Source organism: Platalea leucorodia, assembly GCF_965183815.1.
Source record: "Platalea leucorodia genome assembly, chromosome: 4".
NCBI lineage: Eukaryota > Metazoa > Chordata > Aves > Pelecaniformes > Threskiornithidae > Platalea > Platalea leucorodia.
In genome coordinates, this window is record NC_138826.1 from 90,520,332 (window position 1) to 90,543,422 (window position 23,091).

Below are 23,091 nucleotides of genomic sequence, written 5' to 3' on the forward strand. Positions count from 1 at the left end.
TGAACAACAAACACCAAAACAGATGACTTGTAAACAGAAAATTAGGTTATTTCTATAGACGCCAATCCAGAAACCCAATATTACAATGCAGGTACAGAAGAAACTTAGGTTTCTGTAGGAAAGCTTGTAAATTCTCGGAACATATACATTTTCATGTGCACACCTCGTGGATGTACGCAGATACAAATGGCATTGAGGCCTACAGTACATAAGAAATGATATTATTCCTAAGCTGCTATTATTTGACAAAGTAAGTTCATTTTTAATACTGAGAGCATTACGAAGGACTGAGGTGTACTGACAGCATCAAGGCAAATGTTGATCTGGGTCTGGCTGGAGAAAGCGGGGCAGGACCCGCAGCGCTGCCAGCCTGGGGGTGCAGGAGAGGCCTGGGGCGGTCCTGTGGGTGCGTGAAAATGGGGGTCCCTCCGACGGGGCCGCACTGTGTCCCCCACGCTGCCGCCCGCCACCGTGCTCCCCTCTCACCCGCCGTCGGGGCCGTGCGGGGAGGGAGGGCTTTCCACCCCTCACACCGCGCTACTGGTTACGGTATTTTCTTAACCAGAAATAGAACATGCAGCAGGAATTTTGCAATGTACCCAGCTCTATGCTTTTGAGAAATTATACGTGCTTTTTATTTTATTTTTTTTTTAATTTGTAATTTTGGAAGGGGAACGGAGGAGAGTTCAGAATTAACTACGTGATTTGGCAGCCCCAGATTAGCCACGTTTCAATCCCCGATCGTAACCTTGTACGTGAACCGATTTTGTTCGGAGTAACTTTGACTCAGCCAGAGAATAAGCCTTGTGATGTGTATGACAAATTAAAAAATGGTCTTGACACTAGGTCTGAAATTAAGTTTTGACGCGTTCTTAGCGTAGCGTTCAGGAAACAACATTTAAAGAGCTGAGAAACCTGTCCAAGCGAAATTCAGCTTAAACCTGTGAGTACTGCTGGATAACCCTGTTGTATTCACCTTGGCGCTGGTTACCAGGGGCGCTGGTGTACTACTGTAATGGCTATCTCTGAAAACGCTGTAGGCAGGAAAAAACCCAATTAAAATACGTGTTGGACTGAGTCATTTTACAGTACTCAGCAGTTCTTGGTCAAAGTTGTGAAGGATTTTAGGTATTTTTCACCTTTAGCACGCTTCAGTTCACTGTTCATGACTCTGGTAACGACCTCCACGTTAATGCTATTTCATTGCAATCAAGAAGGCGCTGCCAAAAACCCGACCATTTCAAGGACTGTCTCATTCCCCTCCAGACAGCGCTGGGCTCAGTGATTTGTCCCTCCCGGAGTGTAATTCATTCAGATAAATGTAAATCACTGGTTTATGTTGTTTGGTCAGTGTTTATAGATGGCAGTGTACACTACTGAAAATGCACATGGCCGATATTAAGGGAGGAATCGATGTGCTCCACGGAAATAAGAACAAGCAGGGTTTGGTTTTGGTTTATCCATGCTGCTGTACTGAGCGCAGCTACTATTGATTTCAATCCCGCAAGTGTCTGACCTCCTTTGTACAGCACAACTTGTCTACCTTCGTATTTTACAGCTGAATTTGTTTCGCCTTGTACTTCGCACTCTTATGCCATTACTGTGCTACTTGGAAAAAAAAAAAAATCAATGCCGTTTGTTAATTAAAAAAAGGCAAACCCACAATCTCTAGCCCTGGACCAAAAAGCCGCTCTCGGTGTCTGCGGTGACCAGCGCGGCCTGACCCTGCTGGGAGACGGCAGCGGCACCGCTGGGGACGCACCGGCCTGGGGCTGCCGTGGGGCACGGGCTCAGCGGACCGCAGAGTTAGGTACAAAACCTGTATTCCTGCATGTTTTTATTTGCAGGTGTGTATTGAGAAAGGTGGGAGAAAACCCGCTGACTTGTCCAATTCAGCTTGACCTCGTTTATGTTATTCAACGCTATTTAAACCCTCAGTCAGCATCAAATTCTGCGTGTTGCCTTCCAGCACGTGGGCCTGCCAGCTCTTGCCGTATTTGTCCCGTGAGTGAGAAGGTAAGGAAATATATTGCTCTTCTCTCCCTTAAGTCTGGCTCAGCACCACCTCGCAGGTTTTGTTCCCCAGTCCTGCTGGGACGTGCATCAGATGGCCGGGGGGACGGCAGGAGCCAGGCCGAGGCCGCTGCGGTCCGGGGAGCTGCGGCACTGCGGCGCTGGAGAGAGTGAGTGACACCCCCAAGTCGTAAGGAACCAGTGTCGCCGTCCTCCCTGGCAGGAAAACTTGCTCGTGCCAGGTCTGCCGGAGCTGTAGTGCCGGCAGAGACCGGTGCTGTCGGCTGCATGATCTGCAAACGCCCTTGCACAGAACAGAGAGCTGCAGTTACAGTGGCATGTCTAAACTAGTGGTGGGTGGTTGTTTTTTTTAACAGTAGTTGAACTGTGTTAGCTTGGACAGGTTTTAAGGTGCTCAATGGTTGATCTATTTGGCCTCTCATGTGTTATAGGGTTTGTGGTTCCCTCCTCCTAAAGAGCCAAGTTCATGGAATAAGCAATATTCCTTCCCACAAGAACAGTACTTCCATCCCGTACCATCACTAGTTAATACTTAGGCTGGTTTCAGTTGTTCTCCACGTACCAGTACCGCCCAGACTAACATCAAGACTCATCCCACGGGGCAGCAGTGATTGAACAGCGCGGCTGTGGGTAAGTCTCCGTGAGCTGCAGAGTAAGTAACAAACCATGTGCCTCTACCAAGGAGAACTTAAAACCTCGACTACGCCTCTGTGGTTTCCTTACACTGGCTGAGGGGGCCTTTGTGCAGTGCTGTGTCCTGGAGCCGCACGTGGCTTGAAACAGAGATTTTTCAGTGGTGACCCAAGAGCTAAGCACCCCACTGCCGCTGCTGCTCGTTGGCCGTTCCGGTAATACACTTCTCGCAGCAAAACAACTCATCAACCCCTTTGCTTTTCTGAGTGCCAAGTAGAGTCAGCGGTTCCCCAGTCACCTGCCAAAACCTTTGGCTGTCTCCGTGAGAGCCAGGCTTTTCTCCACTACAAAACCTGGAAGCAAGCTAAGAAGTCAGCGCAGCGCAACACTGGAACTTCACGTTACACAACGGGAGGAGACTCCTCTTCTTGTGTTCTCTTAGTTATTTTAAAATAGATTGAAAGCTGCCACAGAAGCTTCTCTCCCCACCAGTATGCAGGCTGCCTGTGGAAACTGGGTTACACATCCTCTGGGCCGTGCAGGACCTCAAACGAGGCCTGACCTTTGCTGTCCCCTCTTGAATTTCTTAGTTGGCTTTTGTGCAGTAGGGGACAAGAAGAAATACCCAAAGTAGGTCACTGGACACTGGGGTACAAAGGCTGCCGCCACAGGCTGATCGATGAGCCCGCTAACGACCAGTTGCGTTATGGCAGCTTTCCCAGCGTGAAGAATGACCGCCCTGCTCTGAGCCGGGGTGGCCAGCATGCCCGTCCCCCCTACTGCCCCGCATGCCTGACATCCATCCCCTTCTTCTCCTCTGGGCAGATGGTGGTCCTTGACCACAACCAGAGATGACTTTAAAACCGGCCCCTTCAGCTGCGGCTCCTGCCCCTTATTATTTTTTAAGCAGGGATCAGAAGTGCGTTTCCAAGTAGCTCGTCTCCCCCTACAGCTGCGTCAGCGGGGCAGCGTGGCAGGCCTGCTTGGGCAGACGCAGTCGGAGCCCAGGAATTGTCCTCAACAGCGTCTGATCCGTGGCCGAACGTCTCTCGTGCAGCCATCAGCCTGAGGCTCACGGCCCCCGGCTCCTGCCGCCAGCCGCGGAGGCGAGCATTGCCATCGGTACGCGAACATACGGTCCCTGAAGAGAACCTTTACCCGTGGCACTCCCCGCCGCCCAGCGCGATGGCGTCCCTTTTTCTGCTGTAAGAAATGCCCCCAGGTAGACCTTTTTTTTTTATTCTTTTCACTCTGGCACCGTGCTTTTTAAAATGGGGAAGCTGGAGTGGTTTTTCGCCCCGTTTTTCCTGCGAGGAGCGGGAGGGTGGCGGCGGGGCGCTGGCCGCGGGGGCGGCAGGGGGTTCCGGTGGCCAGCGGGAGCAGGGTTGGCCGCCCCGACGGGTGCTCAGGTGGAACCGCGTGAGGTTGGTGGCTCTTTGTGGGAGTTCTTCAGATACAGAGGCACTTGGGTGAGCTTATGGGGATGATGCTCCTTAAGTGAGGTAGGAGCCTGTCTGGGAACAAGCGCTTCCTCGGGCCCAGACGGTGATGGGACTTGATGCAGGGTGGGGTGCGGGTGGCTGGGGGCTGCTGATTGTTCTCCCTTTACGTGGAAGGTAAAGGTAGATTGGCAATCCACATTAGAGGATACGGCAGTTTACCCAGCAAAACTACACGCACAGACAGAACTATCTTCTTTATTATAAAGATACACTATGAGGAACAAACCTGAATGTATACTGAAGCTTGTAATGGTACATGCCAAAAATGTACAGTACTATACATAAAAGTGCATTGTCACAACAGATTAACAGTACATTTCTCTTCCAGAACCGTGAAATTTCCATGTTTTCATTTGTTCTTTGAGAGTGGAAGGAATGCAATGGGAACGCAGCCATACACAAACAGGGAAGGATGCAATGGAAATGCAACAGTACAAGAGCAAGGCTAAAGCTCCTCTAAAATTTAAAGGCACTTTCACATGTACATACTACAGATGTACATTGACACAATTAGGTAACAGTCAACAAGCAGGAAGCTACCAGTACTGCAATTCATCAAACTTGACAGTAAAGGACAATACTGATCGGATTAGGTGTGCGGGAGTTACCCTTTAGTACGTCTGTAGTTGTAGCAGTCTTTCCTGTTACATATCCACTTACTATACTTTTAAGTATCTATAATAACCATCAAACTACACATTTAACTGCGTGAATGCACTAAGTGGATGCATTCACTAAATGCACTGTTTCTAATATTTTCTTTTGCTAAACAATTTCTAATATAAGCATTATGGAGTCCAGTACAGTTATTTAAACATACAAAATTCCCTATGCAATTTAAAGATACAGGTATCCATCTCAATTATGCCAGGTGGGTTAATTTAAAAACGCTAGACTAAAACTGTGTGTAAATGAAAGCTGAAATTCCAGTTTGTTCCACTGATTCTAGTAAATTGGGGAACTACTTGAAAATATCTCTGGTCCCGACCAAGTGAACGGAGCCGAGAGACCAGCGGCGGCCCGCAGCTGGGGCTGGCCTGGCTTAGGCTCCTGCCCTGGTGTTAGGACTAGGCAGCGGAGCCGAGAGGGCTGGGGGTTCGCCGACTGACGCCGTGCAGTCCGCTGCGGCGGATTAAGACTTTGCCTCTAACCTAGCCGCGCGTGAAGGCTGCGGCTGGATTGAAAGGGGTTTGCAAATACCAGGAGCAGTTTGGCTCTCAGAGGCGCTTCACGGGATGCTTTTCACACCTGGGGCTTTGCATTACATACCTACGGGGTGTAAACCAGAGCAGGAATAAGTTGCTCCTAAATAACAACAGGACATTACTCCTGTCGCCTCAGTAATCCTGTCTATCAAATTTTGTCACTACTCTTCCCCTCCCAAGCTCAGTTGTTTCTGTACAGCCAGTGGTACAACTTCAAGCTTTCCAACAGTGACATCTTAAATAATACGTGGAAAGACAGATCTTACTTAAAGCCAGTTGTACTCCTGTAGGTGGACCACAATGGATTTTTTTCCCCGTCTTCTTCACTGAAACTTATTTTATGGATTGGATGTCGGAAAATGCATTCAAAGAAATAATATTATGGCTTACTGTTGCAATGTGCAAAACAGCTGTACATTTAGTTCACGCCTAACAAAGTTTAACAACAGTCGTCACTCGCAGAAAGGTACTGATTTCTGTCATTTAAAATAAAAAGGGGAAAGCGGGGAAAGTGGTTATGGAAAACTTTCGTCAGCTTGAATCTAGGCGGGAGAAACGCAGCTGCCTGCCCTGCGACTGACCCCTGCATCGCAGGCAGGAGGTCGGCCCTCTTCAGAGAGTCCCCGTCTTGCTGCCGTCAGCATAAGCGAGGACGCGCGCGGGGCGTCTGCGCTGTGCAAGGCGGCCAGCGGAGCTAGGTCGGCTCGAAACTCCGACTATTAGAACTCAAATCATGTCTTTAATTGGACACTGAGCAATAAAGTCAATGGGATACTTTGCTGAATTACTGCGTAGTTGATCCTTTTAATCGCCTATCAGCCTGCCTAATGGACCAACAGATTCACGTACTCCCCAGAGCCTGGCTCGGTCAACTATGAACCTGAAATGAATTTAGCTTTCGTGACAAATGTGGTATCAGGGAATGAAGGTCTAGCTTCATGGGAAAAGGTACACTATTACAGAAGACAGCAAAAGGAGTTTCTAGATACTATCCTGGAGATGTGCTTTAGCTGTGACCTGGAATGCTGCTTTTTATCGGTGAGAGCAATGTGATCTCCAGATCCATCCAGCGCTTGTCTCTCGTGAGACTGCCAACAAGAAAGCTAAAACTCGGTGCCAGTTGTGAGAGTTGTGAGGGTTTGGTGGATTTTTTGGTGTGTCTTAAATGAGAAATGTGGCCTGAGATGACTTAGACATTCCACACAGACACTTAGTCCTCACATGCTAGATTTCAGCTCTTACTAACCTGCTTGAGATTTGGTTTAGTGACCCAGAAATGAGAGGTCCCACCTCCCCTGACCCCCCTGCCCCTTAGTTTTGTGCAGGATCTGTTATTATATAGCTACGGTAAGACTGTGAAGTATGGTACAACGTGGCAAGCTGTTTGTGATCTGTGTTGTTTTTATTACAAATGGTGCAGCATCAAGTTTTCAAGTAAGTCTACGTTTGTTTTTTAAAACGATGCACAATTGTCCAGTTTTTCTTTTAATTGAAACCATACAAAATACAAATGCCCATGTTAATGTAGCTAGTTTCAGACAATACATTCAAAAACACTGAAAAACAAAGCCTCTCCAGTTACAAACATGAACAAACGATGTTACAGAGCCCTGACGTCTATCGTTAATCCATCCCTTTCCCTAGCATACCCCAGCTGGGCACTGTGGGTGGCTGAGCTGTCTACATTGTGCAAGATTTGTCGGCTGGACCCTGGGAAGGAGGGGAAGGCCCTATGCTAGGATTTGTTTTTGGAAGAACAATAGGTTTTGGCCTAAGAGCAGGAGGTTTCAGCTGCACTCCCATTCTAGGGGCCACCATGGGCTTGAAAGTACTCATGGTGTCACTGGAAGAACTGGTGCTACGGCGGATCTGAGGCTCGGAGCTCCTTAAAACGACGCTGTGGAGAGGGCTGAGCGACTCCGTGGAGGTGGCAGGGGTGGGGGTGTTTTTCATTTGTTCCAAGGTGTCCAACACGACATCGGGGGCGTGCTTCGCCGAGCTCTGCCGCTCCAGCTCACGGAGCTCGTTCAGCGCCGTGTTCATCGTCTCCTCGATGTCCTGGGTCAGAGCACAGAGAGAGCGGCACGTCATTCGAATTGCTACTGAGCGCAAAGCATGGGAGGAGCAGGAAGACGGGATGAAAAACGCATGGGTGAATTTGCCAACCATCCTCTCTTTAATGAGTATTACAGTGCTAAAGCCAATTTCCACCAGATTTATTTGAAAGGCACTACGATTGACGAGATGGCAGCTTTGGCTGGACATTACAAATATTTAACCTGGTCACATGAGAGAGTCAAAATTCAGCTAAAAAAATAAAAAAATCAATTAAACTAAAACCCGCAAGCCATTTTATTAAGTGATTGTCAGGACAATGGATATTTGCCTAGCAGCATTTTTAACTGTGAAGATTTCTGTCATCTCTTGGGTGCTGACAGCTGTAAAGATTTTAGTCTATTTGCTGTCTCTTAGCTGACTGCTCCCCTCATCTAGTGCCCCAGGTGTTCAGGATCTGTATTCCCTCACAGGGATTATAAACCAGGTTTTGTAAGGAAATAAAGCTTGTTTGTCTGTCAGCTCTTCTCCTGTTTCTCTGAGTTAAATTTTAAGCAGAAAAAACTGCAAGACATTGTTCAGTGAGCCTACCTAGGAATTTTTTTTTTTTCATCAGGATTTCTGGCACAAATGCTAAAAGAATGCACCAAGACCCTAGTTTACTATATTTCAGTGGTACTGCGATACAACTGAGGTTATCTAGGGTTCCCTGCTTGCTCACAGTACCTTTCATGCAGTTTAATCAAAGTTTGGGTTCTCTCACTGCCGAATGATCACTAGTCTATGCATCAAAAAAAAATAGCTTAAACTAAACAGCACTGTCTGTGGTTCCAGAAAGTAAATAAATAACTTACAGTAAAATAAAACAGTAACAATATTTAACCTTTCTAACTCTCTAATACAGAGTTCAGCCTTCTGACCCAAGCGTGACAGTCCCTTCTGTCTCTCGTTGGAAGCAGAGTTTGAAAGCAAGCATCACCAGTGCATTAAATTTTAAAACATGAGTGCCAGCGTTATTGCAAAATACTTTTGCAATCATATTGTACCCTCAGGGTGCCGCTAGTAATCATGTTATACTACCTAGACAAAACACGAGTTCTGAAGACAGCGGTATCTATTTGCTCAAGAGCTGTTACCAGCTCTCTACAACAGACCAATCTGATGATCGGGGTGCTCCCTATTCCATCCTTCTCACCTCTTCAATGCCAGGAATGAGACCGGTGAGTGTTCACACAGGGATAAGACGGCCCATGATTTATGCAGGTGCAATGTCTTGCACATCATGTTTTCAGGCACAACTACAAGCATCAAATCAACATATAGTATGAACTATACGCAAATGATGTAAAATGAACAAGACCCTGGGATGTAAATCTGTGCTTTGAATGGCAATGGTCGCTACTAGTCACTCAGAGCACTTTTCTGCAAAGCGTAATACTGAGAAATAATTGAACACTAATTACATTCAAGTTAGAATAGACCAACCTTCACCAGAGCACACAGATTTACACAGCTGTTGTAATCACATACTATCCTAGCGTTCTGGGTGGCAGAGACAATCTCATTATAGTATAACAGGAATAATTTCTTTTTATTGCTACTGCAATGTCTATTCCCCCTTGTGCTTCTTCCATTCAGGATCCCTTAATGCATCTTCTTTCACAGACACTCTGTTTAAAAAGCTCGGTAGGATATTCTGCACGCACACTCCTACCAGTGTACGTGCTCTGCGCTATGTTATTTGCTGAGACTTGCTCCTCAGAAAAGCAGAGAGTGACATAAAATAAAAAAGACACAAACCTGAGCTATTGACTCTGGGTCCAGTGGTTTATGGTCATTGAAACCTGTGTACTGACCAGACGATGTAGATCTTCTAATTGGAGGGCTATCAATCTTCTTTAGAGAATCGTGCCTACTGATGTTAGTGAGACTGCCATGTCCAGGTCTACGTCTCCTTTCAGGGCTGTCGGCATTGAGGTTGCGATTTTGAAGGAGGGCTCTGGGACTGCAGTGAGCTGCCAGGTTGGGGGAACCTAGCTCCACGGACGAGTTGGAGAGAGGGTGAGGTGGGTGTACTGGGCAGTGACCGTCACTGCTCCTGCCGGGGCGTCTTAGAGGAGGTGGAGGTTCTGATCTCTTTCTTTGCCTGCAGCAACGAAGAAGTGGTTATAGGACAAGTTGTAGTGACCTGCCATTAGCACGTGGAGAAGTAATTGCTGCGTTACCTGAGCTGTGAGCAGTGCTACTGAAAACATGCAATTCTCAAGCTTACCTTCCTAAATACACGTCTGAGTGACGGTCAGTGGGAGAGTTCATGTCCTTTGATGATGACTTGTCCTCAGTTATGGGTCCGCTGCTGGCCTCACTGTCTGCTTTTTGGCTCAGTGTATCTGAGAAAGTATCATCCCTGAACAGAGCACACATAGTGAGATGAGAAGTCAGTGAGTTAGGTGTGACAGAGAGCATCTGGGCACTCCCAGATTTTAATCCCCTTAAGAAAAGCAGGCATATTATAACACACTACAGCCCCTTCATGTCTCCAAAAATTGCTTATAATCCTGTTTACTGAGCTCTTTACATTTTGACTGTAACCCTTCTGTAAACAAGAACTTTCTTTTCTTTGGCAAAGCACATGCTTAATACTGTAAAAGAAGAGTTCAGGGCTGCATTTCTCCAGCCCCTGCTATCCTGATGTTAAATGTCGGCAATTGCTACAAAGAGATAGTCAAATTAAAACAGGTGCAGCAGCATCCCTCTCACAATGTACTGGGAACATGTCCATAAACAAAGTAGCTTAGCCTAGCAGTAGCTTTTGATTAAGATCTGTCAATTCAGGGCAATGAGGACAGAGGCATCCTGCATAGAAGGCTAATTTTTAATCTAGCTGAGCCCTCAAACCACTGTCCTGTTTGGAAATCACTCTGTTAATTGCTTCAGCATGTTTTTACACCCCACTAAGAACCTAGTCACACCAGAGACTGCTTACATATCCTGCACCACTATGTACTGGTGAGGGACAAGGCCATCAATTCCGTTGTGCCTCCCTTCCCACCAGTCTTCAGAAGCTCGGTGATAGAGCAGAAGGGAAGCTCCTTTCTTGAAAGAGAGTTCTCGTGCGGATCTTCCAACGTAGTCAAACTTGGCTATAGCTTCTATGGGCTCACACTCTGCGTAGGGAGGGAAGAAGAACGGATATTAGATTCCATGCCAGCTTATCTGCTCATTTTGGTTTCGTAAGACCCATTTATTGCGTTTTCTCAGTGCTCATTCTCATTAAGCAGAGCTGACAGAAATCAGGTCAGCTAAGGCAGACTCCAGGCAGTAGTTGTAATATATCCCTTACAAGGAAATATAATCAATCTGTGCCCCGAGTGTGAAACATCTGGGTTGCTTCGCAAGCTGCAGAAAACATAACAGCCTACAGCTGCTGGGAGAGAGGCCTCTGCCTCCTGCTGCAAGGGCTCCTGCATGGCTGGGGAGTGGGATGGAGGCCAGGCAGTGAAGACCTCGGAAATAAGATGAACAAACCCAGGTGAATAATCAGAGGTCTGAGGAAGCAGTGTGATAAAGGAAAAGTAAACCGGAGTGCCTTTAACATCCACAGTGGCAAAGGAAGGAAGACAGGATTTCCCTGTGCATGAGTAGGGATGCTCTGCCTAATTGGGTTACGAGATTTCTGTCTTTTACGTGATGACTGTGCTGACCTAGTGAAAACCTAGTGTTTTACACAACATTGAAGCCTAGTGCTTTCATCTGCTTGCTTAACACCCTTTTTGAGTGAGGCAGACGGCTCCGGACCGCCTAAGGACGACTCCTCCGCAGGGTCAGTCCCTGTGTGGCCTGCAGTTGCCTAAGGCAGCTCTGCCTGCTCCAGCATCCTGAGTTCCCCTGGTGTCTGCAGGGGAGGCTGGTATTTTCAAGTCAAACAGTGCTTACAGCAGTCCTGGCTAATCTTCCGTCAGTATGCCGGTAAATTCGGCCTTACGCTGGTAATGGGTTCCATCCTGTAACCTGTGCTTGGGTTGGAAACCTACTGATGTCAGTGGAGGGCCCCTGCGGAAGGTCTGCCCGCAGCTATCTTCAGAGCTGTGCCTGGGCATCAGTGAAACAGCTGTGGCTTCAACCACCTCTAGTTCCTTCTGCACAAAACCAAAAGCACCTGAGCTCAAAGAGATTAAAATTTGTCACCACAGTTTCAAAACATAGAAAATCCCCCTGCAAAATACAGGTTTAAAAATCACACACTTTGTTGACTCCAATAACTCAGAGTCGCCGAAATGACAAATTCCTTTACGTAATTAGAGCAATATTTAGATGGAAATTAACATCTGGGCTAATGACTAGCATAGCAACTTTCTATCTGGTGCAAATTAAAATTGCTGAGGTTGTAATTCCCCAAAGAACCAGGCTGGTAACAAAAGCCACTGTCCCTTTATGACAACATTTTGCGCAGGAATGTCTTTTTAAAATTAACTTCATCCTGCAGCATGAAAACATAATGATAGCACCTTTATTGAAGTTATAGTTTGCAGCTGTTTTTTTCTTTTTAATAACTTGCCCAGCCTGCAGAAGGCTGTCTTGTGGTTTGCTGCTTCTGCAGTCATGCTAAGAGCTCCCGTCAGTGATGAACGGCAGGGTCTTTAGGAGTTACAAACCCAGAAACCTTCCAGAGATGGCGTACAGTGGTATGGGGAATTCACTGGTACAAATGCAGAAGTAATGTACGCCGGCAGAAATTAGTTTGATTACATAAATGCAAAGAAGAACCTAGCAATAACAGTATTAATTCCTGAAAATGCATCGCTACTGGATGGCTCGCTGGCAGGCACTCCCTGGGGGGTGGGTGGGGGGTGATAGGTTGCTTGGGTTTATGTTTTTAAGCAAATAAAATGTAAAGATGCCATAGAAAGAAACATTCTGGAAAACTGGGAAAACTTTACTGCTGGTGTATATATTAGTGATATATTCTAATACACAATCTTGTTTTCATTTCTAGATACTCTATCTACAGTATATCTCTAACAAAGTACAGATGTGACAAAGCGACTATAGGCATGGAAAGACACTATTGCCAAAGGAAAAGAAATAAAATTAAACACGCCTGTTTATCTTGCATCGTGTTCAAGAGGGCAATATTAAATCGAATGGCAATGACGTAACACTGACAAGAGAACACTGTTTTTACACATATCATGCACGTTGCTTGTGGGATTCATTGTAAGAAGGTATTGCTGGGATTGGGTAGGGTTGAAAAGGAGCAGACGTTTGTATGAACACACGGTTCTCAGACTGCAGATAAGTTATGGGTTATGGAAGAATGGGTCAAGAATTCAGAAGTAAAAGCTCCCAGGTTTCAGCGAGCCAGTCACTCACTAGTGGGTAATACTTTAAAATGCAAAAAAAACCCCAAGCAAACAGAAAAACCTTTGCAGTAAATAAGAAAATCCCATATTTCCTGTACATATTTTCCTTTCATGTTCTCTGAAGTTAACTGATAATGGTCACGGGCACTGGATTGATTGATAAACCCCTACACTGATTAGCTATGGGATTTCCCGTTTCTCGGCTAATTTCAGCAGACCATATAGCTCCCCCATTTGAGTATATAGGTCTTTTTATTTACAAATTAATGGACTAAACTAGAAATAGTTCTATCTCCCTCAGTGGAATTACACTAATGTAAGCGTGGTGCATGGCGGGAATCTGTTTTTTGTATCCTTCCATCGCCTGCAAGAGTCACATACGTCCCCAGAGGTCTGAAGGAAGTTGCCCCACTGGAACCAGCCGCATGAATTGGTAATGTACCCATAATGGATGTGACTTTTGAGACATGTTCGTTAGATTGCCTGGGTAACAAATCTTACCTCCTCAGGGAGGAGTGCCCAGTAGATCTCACACAGTTTTCTTAATAAAACCAAAAATAAGTTCAGACAGGTTTTACTGTTTTGAAAGGGACATTTTCTTCGCTTGAACGTTGCTTTTACACGGAGAGAACTTTCCTATAGCAAACAGTACTGAGACTGTACTTAAATAGCAATTCACCTTGTTACAGGTCAAGCCTTAATAGTTAAAACCAAAGTACCATGACAGCTACTCCTAGAAATAAATGCATTTTGAAAAGCTAAGCCATTTAACATCAAGGTTACCAAATGACAGACAAGCATTTCCAGAAAAGCAAAGGTGATGAAAGCTAAATTTGGGATCTGTAACTCAAATTCTGTGTGGTACTGACTGCCTAACAGTAAAATTGACAGCTCGGAGGGAAATGTAATCGCACTGCTCTGTCCATACCTGGGGGCATTCGCCTGCAATAGCAAGAAGTATTTGATGACATACAGGATCTCACCAGCTATCATCTCTAGCGACTCAGGCAATGATATGGAAGTGAAAAATTAGGACAAACCGAAGAACTGTGGGAAAAGCTTTAGGGACTCTGTTAATCATCCAGCTCTGTTCTCACTTTTTTACTTATGACCCCCAAAGTTTGTTATGATTACTACCACCATTTGACGACACATTATGTTGGAGTGTGCTTAAAAATCAAGGCTTGATGCCAAGTAGAGCTGTCCAGATGCAACAGCTTGGGAGAGCAGAAAGGACAGAGGAAACGTAAGTGCTAATTTTAATTATGGGATTGGAGTGACAGATGTAGTACTAACCTCCCTACAGAGGTGATGGCACTGAAGTGGCACTGCACTGCCCGCTACGCCTCAGGACCCAAGGAGCTAAGGAAAAGAGGGGAGACCACCCCCTGCACTTTTGGGGGGGGGTTGCTGTTGCTCTGCTCTGCTCTTCCTCAGTTCTCCCAGATACACCCTGGCTGCTGGGAATAGAGTACGTCCCTGGGAAGATGCTGCCTCCCGATGTGTTTATCCTCTTCTGCACCCCATCAGAGAACAGCAGCTTTGCAATTTCAAAGTCCTGTCCTGAGGACAGCAGTTCTCTGACTCTGAACAGCAAAAGCGAAGAAATGTCGCAAGGTGTCGACAGAACAGAATTTGGCAAAATGTCGATCGCAGCATGCGCCGCTGAAAAGCAGGAAAATTACTTTGTGTTGGGGACACAACAATAACTTACAGCCTTACGTGTCCCTGTAATTTTTGTTTCCAGCAGAATACCATCTCAATTTTTACCCTGTGTTTATGAGATATCTACAAACAGTATGATATTAATTGTATGTATGTTTTCCCAGGAGTAACCCATCTGTTTAACTTCCTCAGGAAATTCTCTCTTACTTCCTTTGAAAACAAACCTAGTCACCCTTTTCCATACGCCTCCAACAAGAATCAAAAATCTCCAGCAAACTGAAGGTGAAGGAAATATGCTAAAACTGCTTCAGCAAAACATGAACAATATCCTTTGAATCTTTACTGCAGAGGCACTTTCAGGTAAAGGTTTTTCTGCAGCAAAATTACAGATAGACTTCTTTTTGTGCCTCAGCTTGAGTACAAATGTTCTGAACTTCACAAATTAAATTTCATTTCCAGATTTAGGAGAAAGAAGAAACTTACATGTTTTCCTTAATAGGGGTACTTTCTGCACATTTATAAAAAGACTGAAAACACTACAGTAAAATACATCTTTCCTCTTCCCTTTCCAGTGATCAACAGAAATATATGAACACCAGTAACCTTAGAAAAAAAGAGGCAATTTATATGCTTAAAATTAAGCAGTTATGAAGTATTTATATGCTCCATTATAAGTTCCAGCCTTCTTTTCCCCAAGCTACCAGATTTTTATCTCTGCAGACATAAATTATTTTTTAATTTTTAAAGTCTTGTTTTCTAAATTGTAATTAAACATTCCTCGTGCTACTGAGCCAGTCCCTACAGATGGGTTTATTCTAGTAGGCACAGAGAGATTCACTTGTAGTTTAACTTTATACAGCAAGTAATTCTTGTAACAACAATAACTGAAGTGGAAAAATAAATAATTTTGCTTCTGATCATAGCCTCTGGATTATGTTTCAATAACCCTGTAATTCCTATGGGGTTAGCTGCTTGGTCTTGTATACATTTACAACATTTTAGCATAAAACTAATTAGATTTTCAACATTAAAAAAAAATATATATTTATAGAATCAGCTTCTTCTATCTCCTAACAGAGGGAAATATGTAAGTACCACGTGTCTGATCAATACAGCAGCAATGCTGCGCCTCCCTTTTTCTCTCTCCACATACAGCTGGCAGTGATGTGTCCAGCTTATAATCAATGAATCAATCACATGAAACCCCCAAAATACTCCAGAGTCTTTAGTGGAAACTTTTTTTTTTGTCCACCACGGGTCAGTAAGTGACCCTCATGAAGTTCAATATGCAAACTGAAAAATTCTCACCTACTCTCCTATTTAAGAGTACCACGAACATTTTATAAAAGGAATTGTCCAAAGGACAAACACATGAATGTATGTGCAGAGATGGTGAATGCATTTAATTTAAAGCCTGTAACCTACATTAGAAAAATATGCTATTGTAACGGAAAGCTGTATCCACAGAAAAAAAATGGGTTAGAGCTTGCAGGCTGAGAACTGAAGGCCAACACCATTTTGTACATGATCCAGGCTTGCTAATCTTTATCTTTGCAGCGGTATTTCCCTAGATTACAAATATTTTTGTTCTAACAATTATTTCACTGTAAACACAAATGTCTGCTTCCTTTTGGCACTGAATTAATTAAAAAGGTGTGATGGGGCAACTAGTATTAAATTGCTGGCCAATCTGGTGAACAAAAAGCCATGTCTTGAGCAGTTAAATCTTTTAACAGAACTCTGTGCTGTTGACAGCTATTCTCTTCAGGGTTTACATCCACCAATAACACAGTCATAGCACAGGCAGCACGACAACAGGAATGTAAAACTGTTATTATAACAACACAGTGATGGGGCAGAGCCCATGATTATCGAGGCACAGGTGATGCACTATGCGATGCCATAGTCCTGCTCCTCTGGATCCTGCTGATGTTTTAATCTTTCCTAGGCATGGTTTTGAAGTAACCGCTTTTGATTGCTGCTGAAAAGCTGCACTTCTTTGCCATGCCCACTTGGGCCTTTATCTCTCAGTTTGGTCATGGGACCCCAAAGTTGGCCCCAATGTATTGAACTGATGTGTCACCTGCATTTCACTACCTCACTTGTGCTCTAAATGAGAGACAAACTTCTTCAGCTTCCACTCCTCCTTCATACCTCCAATGAAAGAAGGAGCTCTTATAAAGTATAGCTATAGTATCTTGGAAAAATAAAGTGCAATTATGAGTTTGTTCACACCATTTAGCGGAGCTGTGTTACATAAAGACGGTGGCTTTAGCTCTACAGGCTGCCTTGTACAACTGTCAGTATTCCCTGCTGCGGGTGCAGGCATGGGTATACACCCCAGGCAGAAGATGAACATTGACTTCTCTCCTGTCTTCAGTTTTTTCACCCTTCTATGATGCCTGCCCACCCAACTGTCCCTCCTCTCCCAACAGCTGTGCTGACAGGCTCTGCCTGCCCCTCCTCACTGCAGCAAAGGGGAAGAGACAGGCAATCTGTCACTGACAGCTTGTCTACGTGACAAAGCAGACGGGTACAGCTAGAGTGGAACTATTGTTTACATTGTTCTGTGTGCAATGGGACCGGTGTAGCCAGGTTTCCTATAGATACACCTTCCTGTTCCCCTTCCCTATGGCAATCGTCCCAGCTCCTAACCAGTATCCCTTATGACATCCTTTTTTTTAAAAAAAAAAAAAAAATTTCCTTCTCTGCTGTACCTCTTTTCCTCCCCTTTCCCCCTCTCTGTCTCTTCCTCTTCCTCCTTCCACACGTCCTCTGAGATGGACAAGGGGCAGCTTTTGTTTCGGCTGGTGCTAAGTGCATGTGTGCTGGTTGCTCTGTCGGGGTTGCCTCCTGGCCAGATATGCAGTGAGCTCACACTGCAGTTCTTCTCTACAGGGACCATTATTCTTGATCCTTCACCTCTAACTGGCTACTAATTGTCAGGACAATGGTAGTTATTCAGCAATTTTGACACCTCTTTCCATCTGTTACATTTGCTTGAAACTGGGCAGAAGTTACATCTGACGGATGGTCCAGCTGAAAGATGTGACAGTCAAATACACCTTTAGGAAACCCGGCTAAAAAGAACTTGTATAATAGAGATGCATCAAACTTTTCACGGATATCTATCGTGCCCAGAACTGTCATATTATATGTGATTAATATTTATAGCAAATGACTATTGTTCAGAAGTTTCACTGTGAGGGGTACACACATGTTTTTCAGTAGTTATAAATCCTTTAGATGGTACAGCTTTTAAATTCATATCAAAATAGAGCCCATTGAATGGCGAAAATCCCTTAGCTGAAATATTTGAAGACATACTTCTGGTAAGTTTAGCTTTTGTGGACAAAAGATAAAGAGTCACTAAAAATGTAACATTATATCAGAAAATAATATGTGCTGACTGAAATAGTTTCTCTCTTGCCCTTCCTGTGACTGGACAAATCAGGAGAGAACAAGGAAACAGCTGGTCAAACACAGATGAATCAGAGTGAAAAAGCACACAAACAGAGATTAAAGAAGCCGGTTTTGCTACAGACCACCAGGACTGAAATCCTCCTCTTTCAAATAAGACACAATTACGAAAGGAAGAAGGTCTCCCGCATGGAACACCTGTAAAACTTATTCCTATCAAAGGCACAGTAATGTAGCAGACGTACCGTCTTCACTGGTATGGGGCTCTGTACTAGCATCCTGGTCCACTTCCTCTAAGGTACCATGTTCGCTGTATGGGCTGTCACTGAAGGAAAATACAAGGTCAAGCAGAGAGACAAACCACAGCATGAAAAGGCTGCTTCAGTGGGCACTAAGCCCCTTTCTTCCCCAGTCCACTGGGGGGTAACTGATGTCTTCCACACATATCAAAAATATGCCACTCCCATGAGATAATTTAAAGTTATTCTTATAATATTATAAAGTTATGTGCAACGTAATTCTCATGACATGCTATGAATACACAATTACTGAAGAAGTCTACACACCTCTTCTTCAAACAACATCTTCAGTTATTAAGAAGTTCCCAGAACCTTTGAATCCTTTAATTAATGAAAAGGGGGTGTGTGTTGCTAAGAGAGGAAAGGAGCAGGGGGAAGGCATGAAATGCTGAAATTTGTTAAGATAGTTCACAGTCAGAAAGCCAGTTTCTGGCTGCATGCTCTGCATAGTACACCTGGAATTCTGGCTGCGCCTGGCTGAACACAAAGGTAGCTTCCTCCACAAAACGTTGTAGGGAACCTCATCGTAATTGCCTTTCCTTCATGTTTTTTACAGCTAACACTTTCCTATATGAACCTAAATGCTCTTCTCATTTATCTTCATACTTCTATTGTGTGCAAAAGTCATTCTGTATCATGAGTTATCCAGACAACCAGTCTAATGATTTTGTTAAGGAGATAGAAGGGTAATATTCTGACTTACCAGTAGTCATCTCCAGCCATGCATTTTTCATACACTGGGCCATCAAGTTCTTTAGCATCTGGAAAAATAGCCTCGTGATGGATGATAATAGTTTTTATGATCTCATTCACGTGTGCCTGACAAGACACCTGGTCTTGTATGTCTGGAACAGGCATCAGGGTTGGCCCGAAACAAATAGCTAGGTTGTACGGATCCATCATGTTTTCATCACTGTACTGTGAAAGGCTGTTATAACACAAAAATAAAGAAAAATTGACTTTTCCACTGCTACTAACCTTATTCTGAAAACTGAAGAAACTTTATTTTCCATCACAACTTAGAGATTTCCTATTCTTGACACTTAATCCCACATAATGCAACAAACAAAAAAAGAGGATTTCTCCAATCACATTATAAAGTGAGTTTATAGCACATATATGTATGTAGATGTGTGTGTTCCTACACTATTGTGTTTAGTGTACGCTGACTTAATGGGCTAATGTAAAATTCATCAACTGCTGCTGCTGCTATCTCATCAGTGCTTATCCTTGGAGGCCCAAGTGGACGGGATCCAAAGTGGATCGTGCTTATCATTTCTCATCAGACCCTGATGCATCTCTCCCATCAACTGGCTGTATAATTTAGGCAGACCAAATTGTTTTCTGGAGGTAGCTAACTTCCTGGATCTTGCAAAGGCTCTTGTGACTTCTCGTTTCTGTTTATACCATACAGCCTAAAATCCCTGAGCACCTTTCCTTCTGCCCGCAAACTCCCACAGAGGTTTCATTTTGGAAGCAACCAAACAAAAGGCTTTGATTGTTCTTATTAACCAACTTTTGCAAGATCTCCTTTCCTCCAGAAAATTCAACATTACTAGTTTTCAATTTTGATTTTGAATGAAAAGTTGCTCTTTATTCCCTTGTTTAAAAGCACTGGCATTTCTAGTGGAAATGCTGGCTTTTGAGTGGTCCTGTGCAGGGCCAGTCGAACAGAACCTGAAGCACTGGGATGCCCTTTACCTCAGTGTCGTTCTGCACTCTGAAGCAGCATATGAATAAGTATGTCTGGTTGTGTTTAAATAAAGCATCATATTCCCTTTGGAAAGGGAGTTGTATAGAGTGTACATGTACAAACGATACAAACTGAAGAGGCAAACCTTCTAAATGACTCCCTTCATAACTAGCTTGTAAAATTAATCATGCTCTCCTCTTTCTTATGCCATGATTTGTTATCATACCCTGTGTGTTAATTGGAGACATTTTGTTTTACTGATTTATAAGGTGGTTCAGCCTTTACATGTGTGCAACAATGTTCAACAAAGACTATCATCATGAAACATGTGAAGTTCTGCTGGTGCCTGGTAACATGTGGTGCTCCTCAGGGCTCAATACTGGGGCTGATGCTGTTCAATATCTTCATGACTGGCCTAGACAACAGGACGGAGTGCACACTCAGCCAGCTTACAGATGATGCAACACTGGGGGGGACAGCAGATATGCTAAAGGAGAGAGTTACCATTTAGAAGGACCTTGACAAGATGGAGGAATGGATGGACAGGGATTTGATCAAGTTCAACAAGGACGAATGCAAAGTCCTGTCAGTGGGATGAAATAATCCCATATATTATTACAGTCCGGAGCTGACTGTTAGATATCAGCTCCCAAAGAAAGGCACCGGGAAAAGCACTTCTTGGACAAGCAGTTGGATGTGATTCAGCAGTGTGTTTTCCAGCAGTGAAGGCTAGTTACATATGTGTCTCTATTAGGAAGAGCAAAGCCAGCAGGTCAAGCGAATTGATTATTCCCGTTCCACTTGGTGCTCATGAAGTCAAGACAAAGCCTTGAGCAACTTGACCTAACTTTAGAAGCTTTGAGCAGGATGCTAGACCAAATAAGGTCAAGCCATGAGGTCTGATGACTTCATGTGGCCAAGCAGGCCTAACTGCATATGCAAAAAGCAGAACTGGATTTGCAGAAAGTCAAACTATGGAAATGTTTTTCCTGTGGATGCACCAGGAGCAGTTTGGAGGCATATGAGATTTAGCCTGCTTTCTGAATTGTGTTCCTGTGGAGAGCACAGATGTAGCTAAGACAACCAGGTAACAAGTACAACCTCATATAACTCTGGCCAATCTGTATGTCTAAGTAGAAGAGAAGCTGCAATATAAGCCTATGAAATATTTACACAGTGTCACTACAGAGGGATGAATTTATGTTTTCAATGAATGGTTATTTTCATAAAACTCTAGATCTCTGCCCCTCTTTTAAATATTGCTTGAAAGTGGTTCAGAAATTACTAGAAGAAAGGAAACGGGAACAGCTGTGAATACAGGCATGCACACGTAACCTGGCTGCAAAGACCCTGTTTCTATAGGAACAGACAGGATGGATGAAATGGGGAAGGTCACAAAGACAGAATGAATCAGCAGAGGGCAAATTTAGAGAAAAAAGAGGAAAAGGCCAATATGAAAACAGATTTAACAGGAAACAGACAATATGGCAGCAGAAAGAGAAAAGCTACAATCAAGGCAAAGTGCACGAGAAGCAAAATTTGCAGTGAAAATACTGGGGTCAGCAAAACTGGAGAGGGCTGTGAAGGACTGGAGGGAGAAACACAGTGTGATTGCCCAACCTGTCTTTTATTTTCTCTTTAAGAATGAAGAATTCTTTCTGGGATGATGAAGACATGAACACCACTTTCCCTTTCTCACACAACCCTCCTTGCAGCAGCTGCCTGTGTTTTGCAATGTGAGAACCAAGCTACTTTATATCAAAGCATACAGGGGATGTATGTTCTCTATACTGGTAGCCCTATTACCAGAAAATAGAAGCAGCAACACAAAGTCTCACCCTGGCAGTGCTTAGCATCAAATAGGTAGCTTGTAGTGCCTGTGCTGCTCGAATATACTGTTTATTTTTCCCAGCAGGAGATTAAAATCAGCTTTAGATAAGGAAAAACAAATTCTACTTCTAAATTACTTAAATTATTTTTAATGTAGTTACAGTTTGTATTTGTTATTTTTCTTATCAGCTTATTTTGCTATCAGCTTTAATGCTGTGGCCTGCACTCACCATTTCAGACAACACTTTAATCCGTCTTAGGATAACCTTGCTCAGTTTTGGACAAATGGAATTTTAGTTTGAATGAGAACTGGTGTTTTTCTTCTATTTTCATTGCCAATTAGAAGATCATCTTTCGTGTTAAACAGAACTTAAATGTAAATTCTACATAGGGTATGAGTAATCCCAAAGAGCTTCAATACCTGAAGAAGAAGGCAGATAAAGACACAGTACCTTGGGGAATGATAAAGCACTTACTGGTTGAGGAAGGCGAAGAGGTATCTCATCACTATAAGGACCGACCGGGGCAAAGTAAGGAGGAGTTTGCGGATGTGAAGAGCCCTCTCATAGAGATTGTCTATTCCTGCAAACAGAAGAAAGTATTTTAAGTTCCCTTTCATAAGATGGTCTAAAATAGCATTTAGTCAGTTTACTCAATTTACTTCAACTCTTTACCATCACATGTCCCTAGCCAATATTGTCTCATTTTGGCCTATTAGAAAAATAAGATCTAAAAGTCCTTCTCCCTCTCATTCAAACCACATGGTTTAAAAGTAACACCTTTAGATATAAGAAGTCACAAATCTGCCTAAGTCAAACCCTGTGCCACTTGCTGAGCTAGACAGCTCCCAAAACCACAATATCAGTACATAAATCCAAGGAACCAAGGAGAGATGCTTGCCATCAGTTTCAAATACAGATTCATTCTCTTTATTTGAATGTTCATATCAGATACAATATTCCAATCACCAAGCTTCTCTAATGAGTTTTCTTAATCGAATGTCCAGCTATAACTCTCTTAATGGCAAAGTAGGAGAAGGGCTTTATGTTTTACAGTGTGTAAGCAACAAACACAAAGATCACATGTGTCTTCCCGAATGATTTTATAGCAGTCCACCAAAATTCTTCTGAAGCGGGCAAAACAAGGTCAGCTTAATAAAAGCATCAGTTCCTAATGTCTTATAACAAGGATGCATTATCTTCTATGTTGGTCAGAAAGATTATGTGGCTCCAAGTAGGGTAGTGATGGGATAAAAGGATAAATTGGTTTTCAAAATAAGTAATATCTCAGTTTTTTACTCAATGTGTTTTCTGTGTAAATGACACTGTTAGAAACAAGCTAAAATTTCAGTAATGCTTTTTACGTCAGCCATGAAAGAATGCTGCAGTTAAC

The 23,091-nt window shown here is 43.8% G+C and overlaps 1 protein-coding gene across 2 annotated transcripts in view; it reads right to left on the reverse strand.

Annotated features, from left to right (window-relative positions):
• Positions 1 to 7,054: 7,054 nt before the first annotated feature.
• The window catches only part of SRGAP1 (SLIT-ROBO Rho GTPase activating protein 1), a gene marked incomplete at both ends in the record, with an annotated part of 150,652 nt that continues 134,615 nt past the window's right edge, over positions 7,055 to 23,091 (reverse strand). For both annotated transcript variants that reach the window (XM_082308064.1, XM_082308063.1), the window contains 7 exons: positions 7,055 to 7,432; positions 9,230 to 9,575; positions 9,702 to 9,836; positions 10,416 to 10,596; positions 18,123 to 18,202; positions 18,880 to 19,104; positions 22,176 to 22,281. In XM_082308064.1, the coding sequence (XP_082164190.1) occupies positions 7,055 to 7,432; positions 9,230 to 9,575; positions 9,702 to 9,836; positions 10,416 to 10,596; positions 18,123 to 18,202; positions 18,880 to 19,104; positions 22,176 to 22,281 (1,451 nt within the window). The remainder of the gene's footprint in view (positions 7,433 to 9,229; positions 9,576 to 9,701; positions 9,837 to 10,415; positions 10,597 to 18,122; positions 18,203 to 18,879; positions 19,105 to 22,175; positions 22,282 to 23,091) is intronic.